The sequence below is a fragment of the Lasioglossum baleicum genome, unplaced genomic scaffold (assembly GCF_051020765.1).
Source record: "Lasioglossum baleicum unplaced genomic scaffold, iyLasBale1 scaffold0028, whole genome shotgun sequence".
Classification (NCBI taxonomy): Eukaryota; Metazoa; Arthropoda; class Insecta; order Hymenoptera; family Halictidae; genus Lasioglossum; species Lasioglossum baleicum.
The window spans coordinates 1,893,441-1,921,112 of NW_027469088.1; the positions used below are offsets into that span (position 1 = coordinate 1,893,441).

A 27,672-nucleotide genomic window follows, 5' to 3' on the forward strand; every position below is an offset into this window, starting at 1 on the left:
TGGAATCGTTCAACATTCGCTTTCTGAGTACGCTAGCCCGGTAGTGTTAGTAAAAAAAAAGAATGGGGCTACGAGACTTTGCGTCGATTACCGTCTGTTAAATAGAAAAATTGTTAAGGACCGATACCCGCTTCCCCTCATAGAAGATCAATTGGACCTGCTACAAAGCGCAAAAGTATATAGTACACTCGACCTTAAAAACGGGTTTTTCCACGTCAAAGTGAATAGGGATAGTCGTAAATACACGTCCTTCATTGTGCCCGACGGGCAGTACGAGTTCTTCAAGGTCCCATTCGGCCTTTGTAACTCGCCATCGGTGTTTCAAAGATTTATTAACTCGGTATTTAAGGAATTAATTGCGAAGAAAGTAGTATTAATCTATATAGACGATATAATTGTTCCATCCATAGACTACGAGAGTGGATTAAACAATTTAAAAATCGTGTTGGATATTGCGAGCGAGGCAGGACTATTAATTAACTGGGACAAATGCAAATTCTTACAATCTCAGGTAGAGTACCTAGGTCATATTGTAAAGGACGGTACGGTTCGTCCTTCGGAACATAAAACCGAAGCAGTGGCGCGATTCCCGAAACCAAGGAATTTTAAGCAAATTCAGAGTTTTCTAGGACTTACGGGCTATTTTAGAAAATTCATACCGCATTACTCACTGATAGCGCGACCACTTTCCAACCTATTAAAATCAAATGCGAAATTCCAATTCGGTAGTGAAGAGGAGCATGCGTTCGAGGAGTTAAAAATCACCTTAGCTAGTAAACCGGTATTGAAATTATATAAAATCGGCGCAGAAACGGAATTGCATACGGACGCATCTAAAATAGGATATGGAGCAATATTATTTCAAAAAAATGATTGCGATGGTAGGTTACACCCAATATATTTTGCGAGCGGAAAAACAACTCCAGCGGAAGAGCGTTATGCGAGTTACGAGTTGGAAGTTCTGGCAATCAGAGGAGTTTCAGTATACCATAGAACATCGTCCAGGTAAAAACCTTATGCATGTGGATGCCTTGAGCCGAAACCCGCTTCCATCGTGCATGCTGGTGGGCGAGAGCGAAAACAGCATACTTACCAGGCTAAGAAAAGCACAACAGAAGGATCCAGGTATCCAAAAAATGTTTGAATTGGTAGAGTCAGGACAGGCCGAGGGTTTTACGATAAGGGGTGGCATCTTATTTAAAGAAATCGGAGGGGACATACGCCTTTTAGTGCCAAAGTCAATGCGGACCCAAATAATAAAACGCGCCCATGAAAACGGTCACTTCGCGTCCGGAAAAACCGAGGCATTGTTGAAAAAGGACTATTGGTTTCGGAATATGAGGGAGAAAATAGACAAGGTACTGAGGAACTGCGTTGATTGTATACTTGCAGAAAGAAAGCAAGGTAGGCAGGAAGGATTTTTGTTTGCGATAAACAAAGGCGAAGTACCGTTAGATACTTTCCATGTGGATCATTTAGGGCCGCTCCCGTCGACGAAGAAAAAATATCACTACATTTTCGTTGTTATAGATGCGTTTTCAAAGTTCGTGTGGCTTTACGCCACGAAAAGTTGTAATGCGGCGGAAGTTATAAGTCATTTAACAAAACAAGCAATTCTTGTTGGAAATCCTCGAAGAATTATATCGGATAGAGGCGCCGCGTTCACATCGATTGCGTTTGAGGATTATTGTAAAAACGAGCGTGTAGAACACGTATTGACCACTACAGGCACGCCGCGGGCCAACGGTCAAGTAGAGAGGGTAAACCGTACGCTCATACCGTTATTAGCAAAACTATCAGCACCGAAAGCTGATGAATGGTACAAATACTTGGACCGATGTCAGAGATGTTTTAATACAACCCCTAGTCGAAGCATAAGAATGACACCATTTCGTGTATTGTTTGGGGTAGATCCTAGATTCCAGGACGATCCTCGGATAGTCGAATTGCTCGAGTGCGAATGGGAAAATGTATTTTTAGAAAATCGAGACGAATTGCGGGAAGAGGCGCGGCAGAATATCCTCAAAATTCAGCAAGAGAATAGGAAGTCTTTCAATAAAAAAAGAACCGAGGGTAGGAAATATCGAGAGGGCGACCTGGTCGCAATTAAACGAACCCAACAGGGTCCAGGTCTAAAATTCGCATCAAAATACTTCGGGCCCTACGAGGTAACAAAAGTGCTACGGAACAATCGTTACATTGTAACAAAAATCGGTGAACATGAAGGACCACGTCAGACATCTACAGCCGTAGATTATATTAAACCATGGGTGAGTGAAGACAGTGATGATCTGTGCAGTGACACTGAAGAGACTTGTGATGGACAATACGATATCTGAGGTCAGATATACTTGCAGGATGGCCGAGTGCGGGGTTCGTATAAATTAACATTAGGTCTAAGAGCGTCTAGCTTTAAGTATTCTGTATCCTGACCATTTGGGACACAGATGGTTTGCAGGCGAGCGGCGATGGCCTGCAGAACCGTGTCCCAAACAGTTCCAAACCTTCGCGGAAAAACCGTTACGTTTATTACTCAGGTATAGATCGCGGGGGAGAAGTAAAAGAACGACTGGCGACGAGAGCCCTTGACGAAGGGAAAATAGGCAGAGTGGTTCTGGAAGTCAGAGCGAGTAGATCGAATAGCACAGCGTAGAACAGCGTAGTACCGAGTGGACTTCTTCTTTTTTTTTAGTATCGTTTGTTCTTAAATAAAGTATATTTCCTTTTACGTTACCTTACACGCGAACTTGATTTCCACCAAAACCTTCCAATTCCCACACTAGTAATTGGTGTTGCATCATATGATCGGCCACGACGCGGATGAGTATCGGGTACTCGCTACCGTCCACTGATGCCGTGGTTCTGAACTCGCCATACGCGGTGTTTTCGGCCGACCCTACACCACGAAATTTAATCGTGCTTTGTCGTAATTGAGGTGCGCCGATCTCGAAGTATTTGCTCGCCCGCATGAGGCAAATATCGCTTCCGGTATCTATTAACGCAGTTACCGTGTGGTCGTTAATCACGAAATTTTTATAAAATTTGTTACTCTCTGTTTGCGTTACGGTACACGTGTCTCTAACTCCCGTTCTGATTTTTGGGCATTCCTGCGCCCTATGCCCAAACTCCCTACATGCGAAACATTTCGCGCCCCTATCTTTATTCGGACAATTCGCGTACAAATGGTCTCGCGCTCCGCAATTATGGCACCTTCTAATGACGTCCTGTCGCGGTGTCTGTGTTGTCCTCGCCGTCTCTTCTCCCCGCTGCGCCTCGCGGCTTCCCCGATTACCTTCGGCATGATGCCGCGGCGCCGAGTCTTCCCGAAGATGGCCGATCCCCCTCTGCCCCTGCCAGCTTGCTCCTTCGCCGAAGTGCCGCGTGTTCCGCTCCGTGGATGAAGGCGGCAATGTGATGCCCCTGAACCCTTCTATCAGCGCTGCTCTAGTGCGGAATCTCTGCAGTTTTGCATGCAGTCGCAGTTGCTGGTCCGGCACCCCCTCGATCACGTACTCTATGAATTCGGCCTCGTCGATGGTGATACGATTCGCCAGAATCGTTTTTTGATAAAAGTATTCCGCGAATGTTTCGTCCCGCTTCCAAACCCTTTTCTCGAATGCTCGACGCGATTCGAGTACGGTGTTTTTATTGTAAAATGTGCTTTCCAACTCGGCCAGTAGATCGTCTGCGGTCATTAACAGATATTCGGCTCCCGAATGAAACCATTCGAGGGCCTTTCCTCCTAGTCGCATCACTATTAGGAGTTTCGAGGTAGCCTCGTCGAGCTCGTATGTGACTCTTAAGAGCGTCACTTGCCTTCTCCAGGTTTCGAACTTCTCGTTCTGCCCTTCGTAGATGGGTAGCATCGCCGTCAATGATTTGGCTAGCTTCGGTGGTCCGTTCCGTTGCGGGGTGGCCGTTTCCGTCGTTAGGACGACGGGCTGTTGCTGAACCCTACGCATCGCGTCGAGTTCTCTCCGTAAGAACGCCGCTTCGCGTTCGGCTAGCTCCTTTTCTCGTCGGAGCACTCGTATCTCTCTTTGGTGGATTGATTCCTCTTGCGTCGGTGGTGGAAACGGCCTGCAGTCATCATTCCGGCCTGGTTTATTTGCATCGTTTTCCCCGTCTCTGGGGTGCTCTATTGCCCACTCGCATGTCGGGTCGTGTGCCACTAGACGGCTTATTAATTCCGCCTTAGTGCCACTCGAACTCAGTCCCAAAATCCTTAATTTCTCCTTCAACTCTAGTACCGTAAAGTCGGTGAATGTTAACTCCGGATTGTCCATCTCGCAACACTTTCAACTCAAGGCTATTCCTTCACTTGAACTTCGCGGTGCACGTACTTCTTCCCCCGATTTACGTTTTTCGCGCGACTCTTGTTCGACCGATGGCTCGACAGATCCCGGACGAGCCCCCAAAATTTGTAGGATCTGTTCGACAACGTGGATGGATTTCGTTGATTTCGGACGAGACAAATTGATTTGACAACGCGAACGATAATAGACGATTTATTACAATTAACAAAGGACGTTAACAATTTGCAACTCGCACAACACAGTGTTCTTTCGCTTCTCGTCTACTCTATATTTATATACTCTATATATATTTCGAATTGTCGTCGGTTACGCGTCGCGGGCGTTTTTGCCTCCGCAACAGCCGATGACAACTCCTTCGCGACACCGAGCGACAACCTTGCCGTTTGTTGTCGCTCGCACATACTCACACACATTTATACGTCACGCAACACACAACATACAGTTTGGGGGTCTTCGACCCCGCGCTCCACATCCTACATTATTGTTATTATTATTATACTTTTAAAGATTTGCTCGTTTTTGCTTCGTTTTGGAGAAAATTGCAAAAAGAGAAACAAAACCAGTTCTCATTTTTGTACTTATTTATTTACATTAAAAAAAATTCTTTTTTATTTACTTTTTTTTTAATTTTTTACAACAACTCGAGAGAGCAACTGACAACGAGATATTGAATTTTTGCGATTTTCTCCAAAACGAAACAAAAACGAGTAAATCTCTAAAAGACTTTTTGTCTTAGTTTTTCGGTCCCCTACACGCTTCCTGAAGTTTTGCCATTTAAATGCGGGACACCCTGTATAATAGTTATTGTACTTCAATAATTATATTTAATCATTAATTATTATTATTTTTTAATAAATAGTTATATATTAAATGTATTAGTTTCATTAAATTTGTGCATAATATCTAAATATACTACTGTCGTTTTAAATAAATATAAAATAATAATTTCCTTGCGAGTTTTCCACATTTAATCTTCGATATTTCAATCAATCTCCTGTCACATTTTTTTTTAAAGTATCTTTGCTTAAAAAATATATATGTGTAGGATACCAAAATATGTTTAGATGTATTTAGATTATTTTATTTTAATCAAAACGATAAAAAACCAAAAATCAAGAAACATCCAAAACTAAATGAAAAAGGAAAATTGCAATACAAGAAGGATCTCTTTTTTTCATAAACATGCTTATTCGTATATCTCTGAAGTAAACTGTCTAGACTCTAGAGTATCTATCTGATCTTACTACAGTAAATGCTCCTTCGTTGTGAAAAGGTCCCTTTTATGGGACTTTCACTAACACATTTCTGGCATTTCTCTGATTAAAGTGATACCAAACACGATATAATTTGTCCCATATTTACTTTACATATGAAGCATAATTAATAATTTATCATACATTTAACACAAACTATACAAGCATATGTTTAAATAAACAACTTAACATCTTTTTGAAAATTAAGGGGGCCGTCTCCTAGCAGACGACACTCGCGCGTGAATGTGTTAGTACACTCACACACCGCTAGACCACGTATACGTACGAGAGGTTGCAAGGGTCAGGGAAAGGCCTTCTGAGATCTCGATAATGCAAAGACGGGGGTTTTTAGTAGTCAAAATCGCTAGATGAAAGATCAATCTAGCGCGCTGTTTGCTTCAAAAGACGTTCTTTTACGATTACGACGCGTAATTTTCATTATTCTGCAGCGTTGCAGCTGACGAATTTTCGTAAATTATAAAGAGCTTTCATTTTCATGAATATGAAGAGATTTAGGGCTCTTATGGAAAAAGTAAGCAAACAGCGAACTAGCAGGAGCATATACATTGTCAATGCAACATCTATTACGTTGTTTACTTGAGTATTAAACAAACTGTAACACATTTTCGACTGGAAATCGTCCCAAAGTGAGGTTTATGTAAAAATACTTATCATTGTCGTCGTCACTGACGACTCGTCAGCAATCACTGTATCGGTAAAACAGAGGAAGCAGAAAATATGTTGTCGGTAAGGTAGGATTCGTAAGCAAGCGTGACGTCACAATTTGGATGACGATATGCTGCAGCGTTGGTGTGCTCAAGCAAGAGAGTGTTGGTGCATACTGCATACACACTGATACACACCGCTCGAGCGACGTGTACGTGTGCCTACGGCCTACGAGCATGACAAGATTTCGCGACGATTGCCCTTCTATTTCTCGATAACGCAACGATGGGGCTTTTTCGTAATCAAATCCGTTAGATGAAACATCAATCTGGTGCGCTGTTTGCTTCAAAAGTCATTCCTTTAGGTTTCCAAACAATAGTTTTGGAATATTCAGCTGCATGTTGCCCGTCGGAGAAGCTATATTCGCCGGCGTGACGTAACAGTATGGCTGACGATGCTGCAGCGTTGGTGTGCTCAAGCGTGAAAGTAGTGGTGCATACACACCGCTCGAGCGACGTGTACGTGTGCCTACGGCCTACGAGCATGACAAGATTTCGCGACGATTGCCCTTTTATTTCTCGATAACGCAACGATGGGGCTTTTTCGTAATCAAATCCGTTAGATGAAACATCAATCTGGTGCGCTGTTTGCTTCAAAAGTCATTCCTTTAGGTTTCCAAACAATAGTTTTGGAATATTCAGCTGCATGTTGCCCGTCGGAGAAGCTATATTCGCCGGCGTGACGTAACAGTATGGCTGACGATGCTGCAGCGTTGGTGTGCTCAAGCGTGAAAGTAGTGGTGCATACACACCGCTCGAGCGACGTGTACGTGTGCCTACGGCCTACGAGCATGACAAGATTTCGCGACGATTGCCCTTTTATTTCTCGATAACGCAACGATGGGGCTTTTTCGTAATCAAATCCGTTAGATGAAACATCAATCTGGTGCGCTGTTTGCTTCAAAAGTCATTCCTTTAGGTTTCCAAACAATAGTTTTGGAATATTCAGCTGCATGTTGCCCGTCGGAGAAGCTATATTCGCCGGCGTGACGTAACAGTATGGCTGACGATGCTGCAGCGTTGGTGTGCTCAAGCGTGAAAGTCGTGGTGCATATACACCGCACGAGCGACGTGTACGTGTGCCTACGGCCTACGAGCATGACAAGATTTCGCGACGATTGCCCTTTTATTTCTCGATAACGCAACGATGGGGCTTTTTCGTAATCAAATCCGTTAGATGAAACATCAATCTGGTGCGCTGTTTGCTTCAAAAGTCATTGCTTTAGGTTTCCAAACAATAGTTTTGGAATATTCAGCTGCATGTTGCCCGTCGGAGAAGCTATATTCGCCGGCGTGACGTAACAGTATGGCTGACGATGCTGCAGCGTTGGTGTGCTCAAGCGTGAAAGTAGTGGTGCATACACACCGCACGAGCGACGTGTACGTGTGCCTACGGCCTACGAGCATGACAAGATTTCGCGACGATTGCCCTTTTATTTCTCGATAACGCAACGATGGGGCTTTTTCGTAATCAAATCCGTTAGATGAAACATCAACCTGATGCGCTGTTTGCTTCAAAAGTCATTCCTTTAGGTTTCCAAACAATAGTTTTGGAATATTCAGCTGCATGTTGCCCGTCGGAGAAGCTATGTTCGCCGGCGTGACGTAACAGTATGGCTGACGATGCTGCAGCGTTGGTGTGCTCGAGTGAGACTGTGTATAGTGCTTACATACACACCGCTGGAGCGACGTGTACGTGTGCCTACGGCCTCAGTGATGGGATCGTTGGCGCTTTTCGCGCGCATGCGCGAGTTTCGTCAGGGCCGTATCTACGTCTACGTCCGAAAGTGGGGAACTATTGGGGGGAAAGTAGTGGAAGACTGTATGGCGCGAAATTAGCAGATCGGGTATAGATAGACTCTAATTGTCGTTTTATAATGTCTAAATATTGTATCCTGGGTTGGTAATTAAAACAACAGACCAAATTTGTTTCTCTGTAAAGATACGACAATTAGAGTCTATTGTTCACTCTCTTTATTTACACTAACTTTATTAACACTAATTATCTCTATTTTCATTTACTTTCTCTGCACGTGTGCTCTCTATATTCTTTTACTCTTTTTCCTATCTCTATCTCTCTCTCTCTATCTCAAATGTAGGAGCTGTTCAAAGAGTGCGCTGGGCATGCGAAGCTCGCTCGATTTAAATTAAAGAGACTATATATTTTCTGTATATATATTTATTAAAAAAAGTACACTTTAAATAAATAAAATTAAAAATTTTTTTAATAATAATTGTGGTGGACTACCACGCGTCCGCGGCCTCCGCGGCCTCCGCGTCCTCCGCGTCCTCCGCGTCCTCCGCGGCCGGAATAAAATTGACGCCGCCACTCCCTTGCTATGGTTGTCTGCAACAAAGCAATATTTATTTATTATAGGTATTACTTTAGTACATCGAAGATTAAAAATAACACAGTTCATTTGTAATAACTCACCAATTGTTGCTTCGTAATAAATATGGCGCCCGGCATGGCGCCCTGCATTGCGCCCTGCGTGGCGCCCTGCATGGCCCCCGGCATTGTGCCCTGCAGGGCGCCCGGCATGGCGCCCTGCATGGCCCCAGGCATGGCCCCCGGCATGGAGCCCGGCACGCTCATCGGCCTGTTATGTACCTGTGTTGTAACATATAAAATATCCATTATTAATAACAATGTAGTAACATACACACTGTTAATTAATAGTAGTGAATAGTTACTCACCGGCATGCGATGCCGCAAATTCAAGTTGGCGACGGCCGTCGCCAAGTTAAAATATTCTTCAGCCGGCGGTGTCGGCACCGTTGGTGTCGCCGTCGCCGCTGCCGTCGCCGCTGCCGCCTCCTCCCGTTCTTCCCCTTCAGGCTTTTCGATTTTGTTCATTTTCCTAAAATTGAACAAAATATAAATCAATATACATATTATCGTACAATATTAGAATTGAAAAATACAAAAGATAGTTACAAAAATGGCAAAAAGTAATGGAACAGATTCGAAAATATATTATTGGATAAATGTATGAATAGATGTCTCAATTCGATCGATAATTGTGCATAAAAGGCCACACCTCGCCGTAACCTCCAAGATCTTTCAATATGTTATCAGGCCGAAGATTTCGATCAACCTTTTCTGACAGAAACTAGAAAAAAGCGAGCTAATAAAAACGTGGTAAAATATGAAAATTCCTGAAATTGTGACTATCCGTAAGTAAATTGTAGAACGTGCTCTTGCAGAATCAGTGAATAATAATGATGTGGAAAGCGTACGTTCGGTGTCATTTGAGTGGAAAATTGGTCATTGCTATAGAGGCTAGATGTATAATGAAAAATAGATGTTCTAATAAATAGATTTCAATAATTACGGTACAATCATGGCTTGTTCGTCTAGTGGTAAATGAAGGATTACATATCGTGGTATTTAGAAATTATTCTAATATTTAGTTATAGTGAGAACCTTGTTTGTGTTACTTTGAAAAAATAATAAAATTTGTATACATTCTCAAGGTTTTAGTTATGTTCTCAGAGCGTTTGAAACAATTCTGCTTTGCAAAATGTCGAGAATTTATCTAATTTTAATACCTTTGAAAGAAAAAATTGCAACTCTTTTCTACGTGTAGAGAAATTACATTTCTCTTTTCGCGCGCGGGCGGTACCATCAGCTTACTGAAATTAATTACTTAAATTTTACTTTTATTGTTTATATTTCTAACGAGAATTGTAATACAAGATGTAATACAACTCTTGTAATGTAAGCTGTAATACAAATGTTGTATTACAATTCTTGTTATAAATATAAACAATAAAAGTAAAATTTAATGGTCATTTGTGATTCTGATTCGAAATCTGATATGCTTGTGTCTGCGGATTCCTCATAAACCATGTGCATCGACATTGAAGCGTCACGGTCAAGTTTGCTTACAAGAGAACAAATATGTATCGTTGAAATACATATAAATAGACCGATGGTACCGCACGTGCACGTAAAAAGATATGTAATTTCCCTACATGTGGAAAAGAGTTGCAATTTTTTCTTTCAAAGGCATTAGAATTAGATAAATTCTCGACATTTGGTAATTGTGCATAAAGGGTCCCACCTCACCGATTTTGATAAAATTTAAATATGTTGTAAAACTCAACATTCTGAACAACTTTTTCCTATACATGTAACCGCCGCTCAGCTTTCGGTTTTGAGAGATTTGCGAAAAACTGCAGCTACTACTACATTGAATTTTGCCTATACGTGCACGCCAGTGCTGTGCGTATGCGTTAGCATGATGCGACCACTCGTCAACTGTTTCTACAGATATATCACTACGATCGTTGAACGATCTCTGTTTATTTTTTTCTTGGCTTTTAAGGTGAGCTTTCAGTTTTGAAAGACTACTCCTATATTTCCGTATGCGTGAAAATGGATTTTTCGGGTTGTCCGCTCAGAAACACTCTGTGGATGTGTGTGGTGTCGTCGTAATATAATATGTACTCATTCTTCATCATCATCATATGATTTGAAAAGTTCACGCGGTATATAGATCGTTCAACGATCGTAGTGATATATCTGTAGAAACAGTTGACGAGTGGTCGCATCATGCTAACGCATACGCACAGCACTGGCGTGCACGTATAGGCAAAATTCAATGTAGTAGTAGCTGCAGTTTTTCGCAAATCTCTCAAAAACGAAAGCTGAGCGGCGGTTACATGTATAGGAAAAAGTTGTTCAGAATGTTGAGTTTTACAACATATTTAAATTTTATCAAAATCGGTGAGGTGGGACCCTTTATGCACAATTACCAAATGTCGAGAATTTATCTAATTCTAATGCCTTTGAAAGAAAAAATTGCAACTCTTTTCCACATGTAGGGAAATTACATATCTTTTTACGTGCACGTGCGGTACCATCGGTCTATTTATATGTATTTCAACGATACATATTTGTTCTCTTGTAAGCAAACTTGACCGTGACGCTTCAATGTCGATGCACATGGTTTATGAGGAATCCGCAGACACAAGCATATCAGATTTCGAATCAGAATCACAAATGACCATTAAATTTTACTTTTATTGTTTATATTTATAACAAGAATTGTAATACAACATTTGTATTACAGCTTACATTACAAGAGTTGTATTACATCTTGTATTACAATTCTCGTTAGAAATATAAACAATAAAAGTAAAATTTAAGTAATTAATTTCAGTAAGCTGATGGTACCGCCCGCGCGCGAAAAGAGAAATGTAATTTCTCTACACGTAGAAAAGAGTTGCAATTTTTTCTTTCAAAGGTATTAAAATTAGATAAATTCTCGACATTTTGCAAAGCAGAATTGTTTCAAAAGCGCTGAGAACATAACTAAAACCTTGAGAATGTATACAAATTTTATTATTTTTTCAAAGTAACACAAACAAGGTTCTCACTATAACTAAATATTAGAATAATTTCTAAATACCACGATATATGTAATCCTTCATTTACCACTAGACGAACAAGCCATGACTGTCCCGTAATTATTGAAATCTATTTATTAGAACATCTATTTTTCATTATGCATCTAGCCTCGATAGCAATGACCAATTTTCCACTCAAATGACACCGAACGTACGCTTTCCACATCATTATTATTCACTGATTCTGCAAGAGCACGTTCTACAATTTACTTACGGATAGTCACGAATTCACGAATTTTCATATTTTACCACGTTTTTATTAGCTCGCTTTTTTCTAGTTTCTGTCAGAAAAGGTTGAACGAAATCTTCGGCCTGATAACATATTGAAAGATCTTCGAGGTTACGGCGAGGTGTGGCCTTTTATGCACAATTATCGATCGAATTGAGACATCTATTCATACATTTATCCAATAATATATTTCCGAATCTGTTCCATTACTTTTTGCCATTTTTGTAACTATCTTTTGTATTTTCCAACAAACAAATGTAAAAACACTTTATAAAAATTATCGAGGTTTGTTATACTTACTTTTGTGTCTGGAACTGTCCGTCACAGAGTCAAAGTCAGGGGGTGGCAACTCCCATAGCGACGAATTTAATTGTAATTCACACCCCTTGGGTATGGTGGCAGCACAGTAGTGCCTCGGTGGTGGGGAAATCCTATCTTTGTCTTGCGCGCGTCACTCAGATTTAGCCGCCAAATTATGGCGCCATTTATAACTGTTGCTGACTGTCACTTGTCACTGACTGTTGTAAACTGTTTCGGAGTCAGATTGTTTGCTCATTTTTCCTGCATTTATTAACGTTATTTAATGTAATTGTGCAGTGATTGTGTGTGATTGTGTGATTCGTCGACAGATTTTCAACGCTGGATTTGGCTACTATCGATAATTTTATTTTTATATATTTACTAACAAAAATACTGAAAGAAAAATATAAGTTTGCTGATATATGTATATAGTGGAATAAATAATTTAATAATATTTTATTTATTCATACTATTTAATACAGCAAAATATAAAATTTCTTTCAGTATATCTAGTTATCACTTCAGTGCACTCAAGTGCACCGCAGTGAAAACTAGAAATTTGTTCCCCTTTCTGTTCCCCTTTTTGTTTTTTTTTGTGTTTTTAGATCAATCTGGTACCCGTGATACAGGCTTGAGCTGCAAGATGCCGAAGTACACATGTGTTGTACCTGGTTGTAATTCGAATGAAAAGGTTCCAGCACATTGTTTCCCAAAAGATCCAGTTCGAGTACTGGAATGGAAGAAAGCCATACAGTCTCCAAGATTGGATGAAATGTTAAATGAGAAGTTAAAACATTTACGTATATGCGCATTGCATTTCACGGAAGATGATACCATCCCGACATTCGTCAGGCGCAAATTACGGGATAATGCAGTGCCCAGTTTGCTTTTGCCTGAAAAACACCATGTGCATGGTATGACGAATGCTCCAGAGGAGTTGGATACACATTTAAGGGAAGAAATGTGTGTTGAGCTACCAGAAGATACAGCATTAAATCTTCAAGAAGAGGTATGTATATTAAGGTAATAGATAGGATGGAATGACCGAATATTAACAATAAAAGTGTATGCTAATAATGTTTGACAGGATAAAGCAGCTGCAGCAGAGTTTAGAATAACTAAACGGAAAAGGAAAAATGTACATGCAAAAATACTACCCAGTATTACTCCACGTGCCAAAGAATTTCATAACGTTGCCGAAGCATGGAAGAGACGACAATATAATCACATGATGAAACTAAAAAGCTTCAAAAGGCGTCTTGTAATGGCCAACAACTTTATAAAGGACAATGGCTTAAAGAAGTATGATAAATTAAATCCAGCGCAGCGATTATTTTTGAAAATGCAGCTGCGTAATGTGGACAAAAAGGCAAAGGTAATATCATTATATATATATATACATTATATATACATTATATATACATTATATATATATACATACATAGATAGATATAATTTATTAAACAGACAATTAATCAATTTTATCTTTTTAATGCAGTATAAATCAATTATTGATCACTACTACCGTAAGTCACTTGGCAAGGATTCAGTTAGGAATGGTTTTTTTTAACTTTGCTATAATTCGTGTGCTTCTTTCTTTTTATTCATACAATTAAATGTAAAAATTTGCCTGTCAACCCCTTTATGCACGTATTCTCTTTTCAATATTTTTATATTTATTCTTCTGCCTGTTATGTTTAAATATTTTTATCTGCCTGTTATGTTTAAATATTTTTATCTGCCTGTTATGTTTAAATATTTTTATCTGCCTGTTATGTTTAAATATTTTTATCTGCCTGTTATGTTTAAATATTTTTATCTGCCTGTTATGTTTAAATATTTTTATCTGCCTGTTATGTTTAAATATTTTTATCTGCCGGTTATGCTTAAATATTTTTATCTGCCTGTTATGCTTAAATATTCTTTTTTACATAACCACTTGCTAATTAACTTTGTGTGTTTCTACATTTTATTATTTTCCTTACTTAAATGCATGTCTAACGTATAGAATAATATTTATAGGGTAGAAGATTCTCAACTTCTGAGAAAATTTTAGCCTTATCAATTATGAAGCAGTCGGGAAAAAGTTACCGATTCTTAAGTGAGATGTTCACGTTACCCAGTCGGAGTACGTTGAACGAATTAGTCAAGAAAATCTCACTTGATACAGGCATCAATGCTATAATTATGAGCCATTTAAAAAAAGCGACATCGGATATGAAAGATGCTCGCAATAAATATTGCATTTTGATGTGGGACGAAGTGGCACTTAAACCACATATTTCGTATGAGAAAAAACATAATAAAATTATAGGATTTGAGGACTGGCAATGCCGAAGAACAAACAAGTTTGCAGACCATGCACTTGTTTTTATGTTGCGAGGCCTATTCACGCCCTGGAAAGTCCCAATCGCATATTATTTCTGCGAAGATCAGACAGTGTCGCATCAATTAATGAAATGTATTCGAGATGTGACCAGTGCAGTCAATGAAACAGGCTTGAAAATTGTTGCAACTGTTTGCGATCAAGGATCTTCGAATCGTAAAGCAATTAATGAACTTTTAATGCAAACCCATCGTAAACGTTGTGAACTTGGACAGTCTTACAGTGAGTAATATATTGTAATATGTATTGTGATGTGTTGTGTAATATCTAAACGTTTCTAATTAATCCATTATATATTATAGGTAGAACAATTGATATAAACGGAGTGGAATTAATCCCTCTGTATGATCCTCCACATCTGATAAAAGGAATCAGAAACAACTTGTTAAATAAGGACTTGGAGGCAAACGTTGGGAAAGATGCTACAAATAGACAAATTGCATCTTGGCGTGCTGTAAGGTTGGCGTATGACATTGATGTTAACACGAACATGTTAAACCGCCAACTGCAGAAGATAACAGAAGAGCACGTAGTACCAAGAAAAATTAAAAAAATGCGTGTTAAATATGCGACACAAGTTTTTAGCAAACAGGTGTCTAGTTACATAGAATTTTTAACAAATATCGAAGGTAAATTATTAATGCTCATATTTAAATGTATAATATCAATTTTGTACTTTGTTAAATTAACAAACAGTTGTATTTTCTAGGTTCATATCATATCGAAACACGCATCGGGCCAAAAGTGATGCCAAAATAAGAAGGAAGAACAACGGCAAGAACCCTCAACTTTTTTAATAACCTGATGGATTCCGTAAATGGACACAGCATTCGGCCGGAAACATCCCTACGAGTGGCCATAACAAAGAATAGCCCACATCACAAATTTTGGGAAGAGGCACTAAAGGAACTGCGTCACATGCAGTACGTGGATCCAAATACACATGTACGTACCAAATCCGTACCATCCTTGCGGAATTGGATCTACACTATCTGGGGCTTTCAGAAATTGTGGAAGCTTGTATCTACTGCAGGCTTCAAAAATTTCAAGCCCAGATATGCAAATCAAGATCCACTGGAAAACTTCTTCAGCAAACTTCGCAGCATTTGTGGAAGCAATGATAATCCTACATGCGATCAGTTTGTTGCCTTATTTAAAGTTTTGCTGGTAAATAATCTTACTTCAAGACAAACAATAGGCAAGAACTGTGAGGATGTATGCGACGGTACAATGCTTTTTACATTGGAGCAATTTCTTGAGGATGTGGATAACGAACATAATCCTCCTGCAAATGATGGATTTGAAGACAACGTGCCTGTGCCGGAAGAGGAAATAATCATCCCAGAAGAAGGAAGAGCCACGATAAAAAATCATATGGCAGATTACATAAGCCGGAAAGCTTTATCTTTGGATATGGTGAAAAACTGTTTCAATTGCAAAACCAGTTTTTTCAAACCCCGCATTGCTGCGGACAAAGAGTCCAATTTTGATAAAATAATTTCAAAAGTTCAGTATTCTCTACATACATACGTTCCCACAATTTGTTTCAAGAGGAGATTCAGTGAACAACTACAAGAGAAAATTAAAGAAGAATTGGGAACTTCTTGGACTTTTTGCACAAACCACGTCAATATCCTAAATGAATTTCTAAGTTCAGAGATCGGAACGTATTACATCAAACAGTTCTGCAAACAGACAAATGCAATTTTATCTGGGAAACAGACAGCATTACCTCTGGAAAATAGGATATTCAAACAAGCATTATCAACATACAAGAAACGCTCGAAGAAACCAAAAAATAAAGCAACTGCAAATTGAATGAGGTAATTGTCTACTATTAACTATTTCCATCACTATATATTTCTATTCGTAATAAATTAGATAATTTAATTATTTTATTCTTATATGATTACAGTTATTTTGGAAACCTGGAAAATGGAGCAACAGAAACCTGGAACAAAACCTAGGAGGAAAATTAAATAAAAAAGGTTCTAGCGATCTGCTCGGTGTGCCGTCGTCCCCGCACCATCCCAATGTTCCCCGCGAGCTCCTCGGGTGGATCGAGTAGCTCGGGCCTCGCGGGTGCGGCAAGAGGAGCGGACGCGGTGGATCGGCGCGCCCAGCTGATCATACAGTTCGACAACACGACACTCGTCTTCATAATATGATTTGTATCATTATATTATATTATTTTATTATTATAATTTTTATGTATTTTATTATCATATATTTTTTATTATTGTATAATTTACTATGTATGTAGTATATATATAGTTTTAATAATAAATATGTTATATTGTTGTATGTTATATTACCAATTCATTTTCCCTGAAAATAAATTCATAATCATCAATAGCTAGCGAAGAATACGATTACACGTATATGCAAGGTTAATCATGTGTGAGTTAGGTGTGCGTGTGATCACACACTGCTTGTATCCCTACTCTTTGGTCTCTACTGTGCTGCCACCATACCTAAAGGTACTGAACTACAACTAAATTAGTGTCCACTTTTTTATATGGGAGTCGCCACCCCCTGGTCAAAGTTCAAATGGCCGAATCTTCCCGACGGTGTTGCGATTCTGCACAATTTTGCTCGCGCATGCGCGATATCTGAGCCGCCATATCTGAGGCAGTAATATTGGCGCGGAAGTACCGAAACAATCTGTTCCGGACAAAAAAACTTCAGGACGTGTTCTACAAGTTACAAAATATACACAAATGCACATGTTATATATACATTCATTTTTCAGAATCAAATCATACAAATCTTTTCAAATTTTTTTTTTTTCACCGTGTATCCGGTTATTGAGGCTGCAAGCGCCTCTACCGGCCATCCATCGTACGAAAAACGGTGCGCGATATCGGAACAATTGAAGCCTTCATGATAACCACATTATAACTGGCGAACACAAACGCGTTTAGACGTGAATTGTTCTTTGAGCCATTCACAGTATTAGTCTTTGCGCGGCATTGTGCGGTAGTTAGGGATTAGTTAGTTGGTGATTTGGGTGATTAGTGATTATTAGTTATGGAGAGTGCTAGTTCATCGCAACCTACGGAGCAAACGGTGTCCAGTCGAGCACCCAAAGGAAGAAGCAGTGCAAAACGACTTCGATGCTCCACAAAAAGATACAGCAGAAGAAAATTACAACGAAATAGGTAAGTGTACATACATATACTGCATGATTTTCGACATAATTTTTCATACTCTTCAAGATTCTCTCGAGTCAAAGTAAAATTATTTCCATTGACGGTGCACCACAGGAAGCGATGGGGTCAAGGGGGCGTAGTCTTCGAAAATCGGCTGTCGCGAGTAAATAATTCGGCAAATATTTACATTAGGGGCTTCATTCTGAACAACTTTTTCCTATACATGGTATTGCCGCTCGATTTTAGTTTTCGAGATTCTATTCACAAACAACTATCGCTGATACTGTATTGAATTTTCCGTACTCTTGCACGCTTCGCAGCAACGTGAACCTGTCCCGGCGCGGCGTTTGTTTACTTTTTGTTTCTAAACACGCTGTGGAGATGAGAGAAAAAACAGGGTGTCTCTCTCATTACTAGTTCAAATCCTGTATGACGGCTATATAGAATGCAAAAATCATGCGATCAGAATTAGTTAGGATTAGGTGGTGGGGGGCGTTGAGGGCCGGCCCGACCACGCATTCGAAAATCAAGGAGTATGTAGTCTTTCAAAGTTGAAAGGTCACCCTATATATGTATGACCAGAGTGAGAAAGTAAACAAACGCCGCGCCGCGCCGGGACAGGCTCACGTTGCTGCGAAGCGTGCAATGTAGCTGCAATTTCTTTCCAAACAAACGACGCTCACGCGTGAACATTCATACACCGCTAGACCATGTATACGTACGCGAGGATTGCAAGGATACGGGATTCAACTTCTGATTTCTCGATAATGCAAGGACGGGGTTTTTTAGTAGTCAGAATCGCTAGACAGAGTTGGGCAAATTTTATTTCGAATAACGAATAAAGAATAACGAATAAATCCCAGGATTTATTCGAGAATAACGAATAACGATTTTATTCGCTGGAAATTATTCGTAGCTTACGAATAACGCTTTATTCGTTATTCGTTAGTCACGAATGAATCCCGGGAGTTTTATTCGTTATTCGTTATTCTAAATAACATCAATCCATAGCTCGTCTCGGGCTCTGCCTCGAGTGTCGATTGTCGATTGTTGCCGGCGCGCGGCCGGCTTCGCATATTCTCCGGCCTTTATTCTTATTCGCTGCCGTCATTTAGAACAAGGCTCGAAATTTTTTCATCGCGACGGCCGAGAATCGGAGACTATGCGTCCCGCGCGTCTCGCTCCCCGGACTGGCCCTAGTGCTCGGAGCTGCTCAGGCGCGTATCATTTCATAGGCGCTATTCGTGGTGCATCATGATGACACTCGTGTCAATAGGTTTCCGCATTACCTTTGAGGTACTATTGCCAATGCGTTTTTTTTTGTTAGTGGTATCCCCTGTAGGCCTACTAAATTTTAAATTTTTTAATTTATCTTATGATTTATATTATTTTTCTAATTAATTTTCTACAGCTGTTGTCCGAAATTATCGTGCGACATAGTAGAGTAGGCCTACAGGAGATAGCACTAACAAAAAAAAACGCATTGACAACGTGTAATGAGGAAACCTATTGACACGAGTGTCATCATGATGCACCACGAATAGCGCCTATGAAATGGTACGCGTCTGAGCAGCTCCGAGCACTAGGGCCAGTCCGGGGAGCGAGACGCGCGGGACGCATAGTCTCCGATTCTCGGCCGTCGCGATGAAAAAATTTCGAGCCCTGTTCTAAATGACGGCAGCGAATAAGAATAAAGGCCGGAGAATATGCGAAGCCGGCCGCGCGCCGGCAACAATCGACAACCAAACGTTTTGCCAAAGGAATTTATCGTACATCGTGATATACACGTGTAGTGAGATATGCCACGTTTGTCCGCACTGTGCGTCGTCGCTTTCTCTCTCTCTCTCTCGCACATTCGCGCTCTCACTCTTTCGTACACTCTCGCTAGGGCATTCACCTGTCTCAGCTGTTTATTGTATCGGTGATCCGCGTGTGTCCTACTCGCCATTCGTTTTTGCCTCTCGGGACATCCTAACCGTCGATCGCGTGCTTTTGCATCCCTACAAAAATTTATAATATTTATAATATTGTGTGTAATTTATAATAATTTAGTGACATTCTTGTATAACTTTTGATATGACATTTGAAATGAATAATACAGCAGTGATGGGTTATTAGTAGGTTAAGAAACAAATGCTATAACAATAACGGTTTTATAATATAACAATAATAGCATATAATGAATAACATGTCAGCATATAATCATATAATCAATAACTTTGTCAGTCTCTTCATTCTCAATTGGTTTCGTGAAGCACTATTTTTTATAGTCCATGCATTTCAAAGCCTGCCTTGTCTGTTATTTAATTATCAATGCTTCAGCTTCCGGATCTAAATTTTGTATTTTTTTCTTAGACGATTTTACTCGCATTGCTGATATGTGCGGATCAGATGTCAATAAGAGTCCATAAAATATATCTTCATTTGTTAATGTGCTGCTTGGTTTATGTGGACCTTTATTGAAAATTTAAAAGATACGTTTCGTAGATCTGCATCAATTAAACATATTCTGAAAATTTCGTCAAAATCGGTGGACGTTGCAATGAGCTACAAACGTTTAAACATGGTAAAAATTGCAGATTTGCACAATTTTCGGTCTATGTATATCTAAGGAATTTTTACATCTTTCAATGCCTGTCGTTTTTTCCCGCAACAACCGATTTTGATGAAACTTTCACAGTGCATATAATTGACACATATCTATAAAACGTATTTTTTGAGTTCTCAATATAGGGGGGGCCCACATAAAAAGTTGTAAAATCCAACTTTCCGTATTTTTCCTTCAATTCCGAACAATTGCATTTTTTTGAAAAAATTTCTTTTCACATCCTGTAGTAAACTAATTGCTCTAGCTTCCCAAAAAACTTCATATCGTATAGTACGATATTTAAAAAGTTATCGTCTTTTTTAAAGCATCTGAATATTTTTCCGAGTCACTGTTCTGTAGCAGGGACTGAAACGGTTCTGGAAATAACAGTTTCAAACTGTTATATATCGGTTCTGATCGAAACAGTTATGAAGAACCGAAATGATGTTATAACTGTTACGAGAATATCGGTTCTGGCTTATATCGGTTACGGTTACGGTTCTGGAGAAACGATATTATTTCGGTTCTGTAACTGTTATTTTTCGGTTCTGGATTTCGGTTCTGGATTTCGGTTCCGGATTTCGGTTCTTTCATTCTGTATTCTGTATTGTGTTCGGTCAGTTCGGTCTTATATATTTATTATGTAAGTAGATATTTTTCGTTATTTATAATTTAAACAATCTTTAAATAAATAAATTTTTATAATTTGTTTCTATATTCGTTACTTAAATTGTTATTTCAATAATTTATTGTTAAAATAATTGTTGAAACAAATTATAAAAATCTGTACACAAAATTATTGAAATTCAATAAATTAGTGAAATAACAATTTAAGTAACGAATATAGAAACAAATTATAAAAATTTGTACAAATTATAAAAATTTGTTTAAACAATTATTTTATCAATAAATGATTGAAATAACAATTTAAGTAACGAATATAGGAATAAATTATAAAAATTTATTTATTTAAAGATTGTTTGAATTATAAATAACGAAAAATATCTACTTACATAATAAATATATAAGACCGAACTGACCGAACACAATACAGAATACAGAATGATAGAACCGAAATCCAGAACCGAAATCCAGAACCGAAAAATAACAGTTATAGAACCGAAATAATATCGGTTCTCCAGAACCGTAACCGTAACCGATATAAGCCAGAACCGATATTCTCGTAACAGTTATAACATCATTTCGGTTCTTCATAAGTGTTTCCAGAACCGGAACCGATATCATAACAGTTTTCAGTCCCTGAAGCTGATGAACGGTTGCACCATGCTGACTATTCATCGGCTCGATCAATCCAGTCGAGCTTAGCTCGGCTCGCACCGAGCGTGCCATTCGTACGAAACGAACGGCTTACATGAAGGAATCGACTCGAAATAAATTCAAGCGTAATACGACTTTGAAGTTCTCGCAGTGCCACGTTTAAATTATTATGTTGGATGTAGAACTGTGACTTATGAGATAGTCGGCTACTCGGGTAAGCCATGAGATACCCGGGTAAACGAAAATTACCCGAGTACCCGGGTATCCCATATATATACTCGGGTAAAGGTACTAGCTCTAGTTGGATGTGTCTTATCGTGATTATTAATGTATATTTTTTCAGATTTTACATACTTTGTGTGCGAACAGGTTTTAAAAAATTGGAAAATACCAAAAATTCGAAAAAATGCATATTTCCTATTGAAGTTTGGGAGATACCAGTTACATGTATAAAAATTCAGTAATGAGATATTGTTGAAACAACCGTTTTTAATTTTTTTCAGAAATTTTTATGTAGTGCATCGTTGTATAGTGCATTGATTCGATAAACTTCTTTATCCACACAAGTACATATTGTAATAAAAATTGCACGAAATGTAAATAAATAGAATTTTTAGTCCTCGCTAGGTTTGGTGTTAAAAAAAATACAAATCAATTTTTTCGATATTTCTTTACCTTTTGTAGGTGTATTATGTAATAGTGAACATTCTTGTATTCAGAAAAATAATATACAAACTTTAAAAAAATCATTTTAAAAATATTTTATTTGCCTATATTTTAATATGTGAACAAGATACGATTAGTGCAGACGGCAAGGTCTCCCGTTGCGAATCGAATGTTGGACCCTAGAACGAATCCCACACCGATTGATTTTCTGTTTCGTTAAACACTTTTTTTCTTCTTTCCTAACCATATAATTGTTATAGTGATATTCTAAATATATTGTCGAAGCAATATTCATATTGCATTTTTACGTTTGTTAAAAATGTTCACTATTACATAATACACCTATAAAAGGTAAAGAAATATCGGAATAATTTATTTTTATTTTTTTAAAAATACGATGCACTATACAAAAAATTCCGAAAAAAATAAAAAACGGTTGTTTAAACAATATCTCATTACTGAATTTTTATATACCTGGTATCTCCCAAACTTTGATATTTTCTAGAATTTATGGTAATGTCCAATTTTTTAAAACCTGTTCGCAAAGTCTGTAAAATCTGAAAAAATATACATTAATAATAACGATAAGACACATCCAACATAAAAATTTAAACGTGGCACTGCGAGAACTTCAATGTCGTATCACACTTGAATTTAATTCGAGTTGATTCCTTCATGCGAGCCACTCGTTTCGTGCGAGTACTCGACTCGTCTCGCACTCGGCTCGCACTTTTGAGCTCGCCTGCAGCCCTAAATTGCTGACGCACACGCTTGCCACGGACTCTCAGACGTGTACGTAGTATGTACATACAGGCAAAATTGAATGCAGTGGGAACTCCAGTTTTTCGCGAATATATCGTAAAATAAGACCGAGCAGCGGTAACATATGTAGGGAAAAGTGGTTCAGAATATTGAATGGCACAACATATTATATTTAAATGTTAACATAATCGGGGTGAATCAAAGTAGTCGTTGTTACCTGTAGGTTATTAAATAGTTTTTGCATTTGTTAAACAGCATTTTTTAATTAATTTTCATTGATAATGTTTTTTTTAAACAAAATTGTTTAAATATCTATTTTGTATAATGTTATATTTTATTTAATGTTTTTACAAATAGGGGGGATCGAGAAAAAATTTATATAATAATTTTATTTTACCAATATTAATATTGTTTAATTATTTAATTCCTTTGTAACCGGGTAAGATGGTGAAAAGTGTCCTTGAGCCGAATTTTATGCCCGATGGATCATTCGACTATTTTTTTTTAATTGATTGACTCTTTGTTTTTTATTTTTGACTATACTATACTATAATAAAAGATAATGGAACATCGAAAATTGGTCTTTCTATATATGCTTTACTTTTACAAGTATCGGAACATCTGCTTTCCTCACTGAATGTTAGAGAAGGCAAATAATTGCTTTTTAATTGATTCCATCGACCATATACTTCGTCTCAAGGGCAAAAACGAGTATATAGCCGCAAGTGTCCCCTTTACGGACCTGTTTTTAAAAAGGTTGATAATTTAAAGTTGTCAAAATTAAAATTATCTTACATGAACGCTGCATCGCGATATTCAGCCTCGGACGGCCGCCAGCGCGCGGTATAGCCGCTGGACGGCTACGTTTGCCACCCTCCGTGTACTTTCTTGTATGCGACCGCAAGAGGATTTATCTTCGTGAAGATTTACGAAGAGGACGTGTCGTCACGGAAGACGGAAGAATCCTTTCATTTGTGGAAGACAACAAAAAACAAGTGCATAAGTCAAGAAAGAAGACTGCAGCCCCAAATCGAAGAGTCAAGATGAAGGGGTGAATGATAGTTCGGCGACAGGCGAAGCAGCGTTCACTTGAAATAATTTTAATTTCGCGATTTTTTTAAGTATCACCATTTTCAAAAACAGATCTGTAAAGGGGAGATCATATCCCTACAACAAGTTTTTTTTTTGTATTCTATTTGCAGAAGACAGCAGTTAGCAAAGCTTGCCACGGAGAAACATTGTACAGCAGCGGAAAATGCAGTACCGGTATCAAGTGCACTTGAAGAGGAAATGGTGTGGGACACAAACATCGAAAATTTCATGGCAGTGCCCAAAGGAATCGAAGAAGTAACATGCGACGTGCAGGCAGAAACTGCCACCGACGAAGAGGAGTACTTCGTAGTGGAAGAAATAATATTCGACGCGCAGGCAGAAACTGCCACCGACGAAGAGGAGCACTTCGTCGTGGAAGAAGTAACATGCGACGTGCAGGCAGAAACTGCCACCGACGAAGTGGAAATGGTGTGCGACGCAAACACCGAAAATTTCATGGCAGAGTCCATAAGAAACAAAGAAGTAACATGCGACGTGCAGGCAGAAACTGCCACCGACGAAGAGGAGCACTTCGTCGTGGAAGAAGTAACATGCGACGTGCAGGCAGAAACTGCCACCGACGAAGAGGAGTACTTCGTCGTAGAAAAAGAAACGACGACCGAACCAGAGGAAGTATCATCCCTTTCGGAAGGGTTGAGCATAGCTGACATGCGCCACGTCTTTCACCAGGTACAGGAGGCAAGCGAGCATTCGAAAAAATACGGATGTACAACCAAGAATCTGCAAATAGAAAAGATGTTTAGATCGGCCTTGGAAACAACTATGGTTCTGAAATGCACGATGTGCGATCATAGAGCAAATGTCCGTAGCCAACGTGGTGATACTAAAGCGATGAACATCAACCACGGTGTAGTCGCCGGAACAATAACCACCGGAGGCGGATACGCACAAGCGGAAGAATTTTTGGCGGCCCTGAACATCCCCATGATGAGCAAGAAAAAATATCAGAGTTGTCATGACGTCGTCGTCCTTAAAGTAATTGCTGCTGCGGAAAAGGTAATGTTAGCAGCGGCCGCAGAGGAGATAAGACTAGCCATTGAAAGAGGCGATGTCATAAACGGAATTCCACATATTCCTGTCGTGTGTGACGGAACCTGGATGAAGAGGTCTTACCGAACAGGAAAATATGACTCCATAGCTGGTGTCGGCGTGATAATAGGCTATTACACGAAGAAAGTTTTATTCGTGGGAGTCAGGAATAAAGACTGCAGCATTTGTCGTGAAGCGTCGAAGAAGGATCAAGAACCGCGGGAACACGAATGTTTCAAGAATTGGAGCAGAAACGAAACGTCCACCAAAATGGAGAGCGACGCCATCGCAGAAGGCTTCAGGACAAGTATTGAAAAACGAGGATTGATATATTCGACGATCATTGGTGACGGCGACAGCAGCGTCTACAAAACAATTCTGGACTGTGATCCATACAAGACGTTGGTTCGCGTGAAGAAAATAGAATGCACGAATCATTTGTTGCGCAATTTCTGCAACAAAATGAAAGAAATTGTGAAGAAGACTCCAGCCGGGTACTACAGGCGAATCGTGGAAGCATGTATTCGGCGGATGCGAACGGGAATTGTGAAAGCTGCAGAACACAGAGCCAATGAGGATTTGCCGCTAGCAGAGAAGATAAGGAAGTTATATGAAGATATAACGAATGTACCCAGTCATGTTTTTGGAGAGCACAAACGGTGCAACGAAATAAGATACTTCTGCGATGGGACACCGAAGGAAGATGAAGAAAACATTGTTCCAGATTTAACGAACATAGGAGTGTATCAACAGATAGAGGATATCATTGGACGCCTGGCGGCGCATGCAGAGAGTCTCCTCTACCTGACCAACAATAACATGGTGGAGAGCTTCAATTCCATAATCCCGAAGTACACTGGCGGAAAGAGATTACATTTCGGCCAAAGGGGATCATACACTGCAAGATGTCACGCTGCTGTAATTCAGTACAACACGAAGGATGTATTGTCTTGTTTACAGAGAGAGTTTCAAAACGAGCCGCCAAAAGTTTTGCTAAAGATGGAGGAACGACGCAGAAAGAGAGTCTTGGCAAATAACCAAAGACAGAGGACTACGAAGAGAACATGCAACAAGTTCCGTGCAACGAAAGATGCTGACTACGGACCAAATGCACAGGCGCCAGACATGGAGGAACCTATATATATTCTAGCAAGGGAAAATCATTTGAAAATGCTAAGCGATTGGCAAAAGGATAGGGACAACGTTCAGCGGAATACAGTTGGACAATGGAAAAGCGCAGAGTGGCTGATGAAAAAGTCAAAACTTTTGACAGCGTCCAACTTTGGCGTAGTGTGCAGCCGACTGAAAGGAACGCTGTGTAAAAAGCTGGTAGAGAATCTGCTCTACCCACGCAAGCTAGACGAGAATCTTGCCATAAGATACGGACGGAAGTACGAACATACTGCTCGCGAAGAATTGGCGAGTAGGGAAGGTATAACCATAGAAGAATGCGGCCTTTTCATCGACGCATCGATACCCTATTTGGGAGCATCACCAGATGGTTTGATCGACGACGACGGAATAGTCGAAATAAAATGCCCGTACACTGCGGAAAATGTAACGCCAGAAGAGGCAATACAAAGCGTACAAGCCGTCAAGACGATGTTTACAGATAGTACGGGTACCGCATTGCGCAAAACACACAGGTACTTCTACCAAGTGCAAGGACAATTGCACATAACGGGCAGAAAGTACTGCATATTTTGTGTGTGGACAAGGAAAGGTATAAAATCAATTCGAGTTGATAGAGACGACGATTTTTGGAAACTTCAAATGGAGCCAAAATTGTCGCGCTTTTATCTAAATTGTATGCTGCCCGAATTAGTCGACCCCAGACGTCATAGACGCAGGCCCATTCGGGAGCCTCAATATCTTCTTGACGAACATGCAGAATTAATGAGAAAAAGAGTTGCAACTGTCCGACGTCGAGTTGCACGTACTCGTGCAAGGCCACCGCCTTGAGCAGCTGGTGACAAAATATTGTAAAGTTATTACAATCCGACGTCGAGCTGAACACTTGCAAACAAGTGTTCACAATCGCTGATACATTTCAGTGATTGAAAACAGGATACTTTGGGATTATCCCGTTGACCTATCGCGCCATCATAATGAAAAGCAAGTTCCAAAATAAATAATATAATTAATAATAATTTAATAATAATTTCGTGTTTGGGGGGTGAAAATGGTCGACGGGATAATTCCAAAGTACCGAAAACAGTTGCAACCTTCCGACGTCGAGTTAAACGTACTCGTACAAGGCCACTGACTCGATCAGCTGGCGACAAAACATTGTAAAGTGATTACAATCCGACGTCGAGCTGTACACTTGCAAACAAGTGTGCAGAATTGCAGTTCCGCAAAAATATCGAAATTAATTAAAATATATTTTTCAGAGTACAGATTCCCATATGGTGACGATGACCGAAAGGAGAATGGAGTGCAAGATTCCGAGGCGACAGCA

General features: G+C 39.5%; 2 protein-coding genes across 2 annotated transcripts; one reads left to right on the plus strand and one right to left on the minus strand.

Annotated features, from left to right (window-relative positions):
* Positions 1-8,518: 8,518 nt before the first annotated feature.
* Positions 8,519-9,151, minus strand: LOC143219403 (uncharacterized). Its single transcript, XM_076445413.1, has 3 exons — positions 8,993-9,151; positions 8,729-8,905; positions 8,519-8,641 (listed from the first exon to the last, which is right to left on the minus strand). Exons 1-3 carry the CDS (start codon positions 9,149-9,151, stop codon positions 8,519-8,521), a joined length of 459 nt encoding a protein of 152 aa, XP_076301528.1.
* An 8,051-nt stretch (positions 9,152-17,202) lies between these two features.
* On the plus strand, positions 17,203-27,651 carry LOC143219390 (uncharacterized). Its single transcript, XM_076445402.1, has 2 exons — positions 17,203-17,785; positions 24,272-27,651. Exons 1-2 carry the CDS (start codon positions 17,655-17,657, stop codon positions 27,171-27,173), a joined length of 3,033 nt encoding a protein of 1,010 aa, XP_076301517.1. The 5' UTR covers positions 17,203-17,654; the 3' UTR covers positions 27,174-27,651.
* Positions 27,652-27,672: the final 21 nt, after the last annotated feature.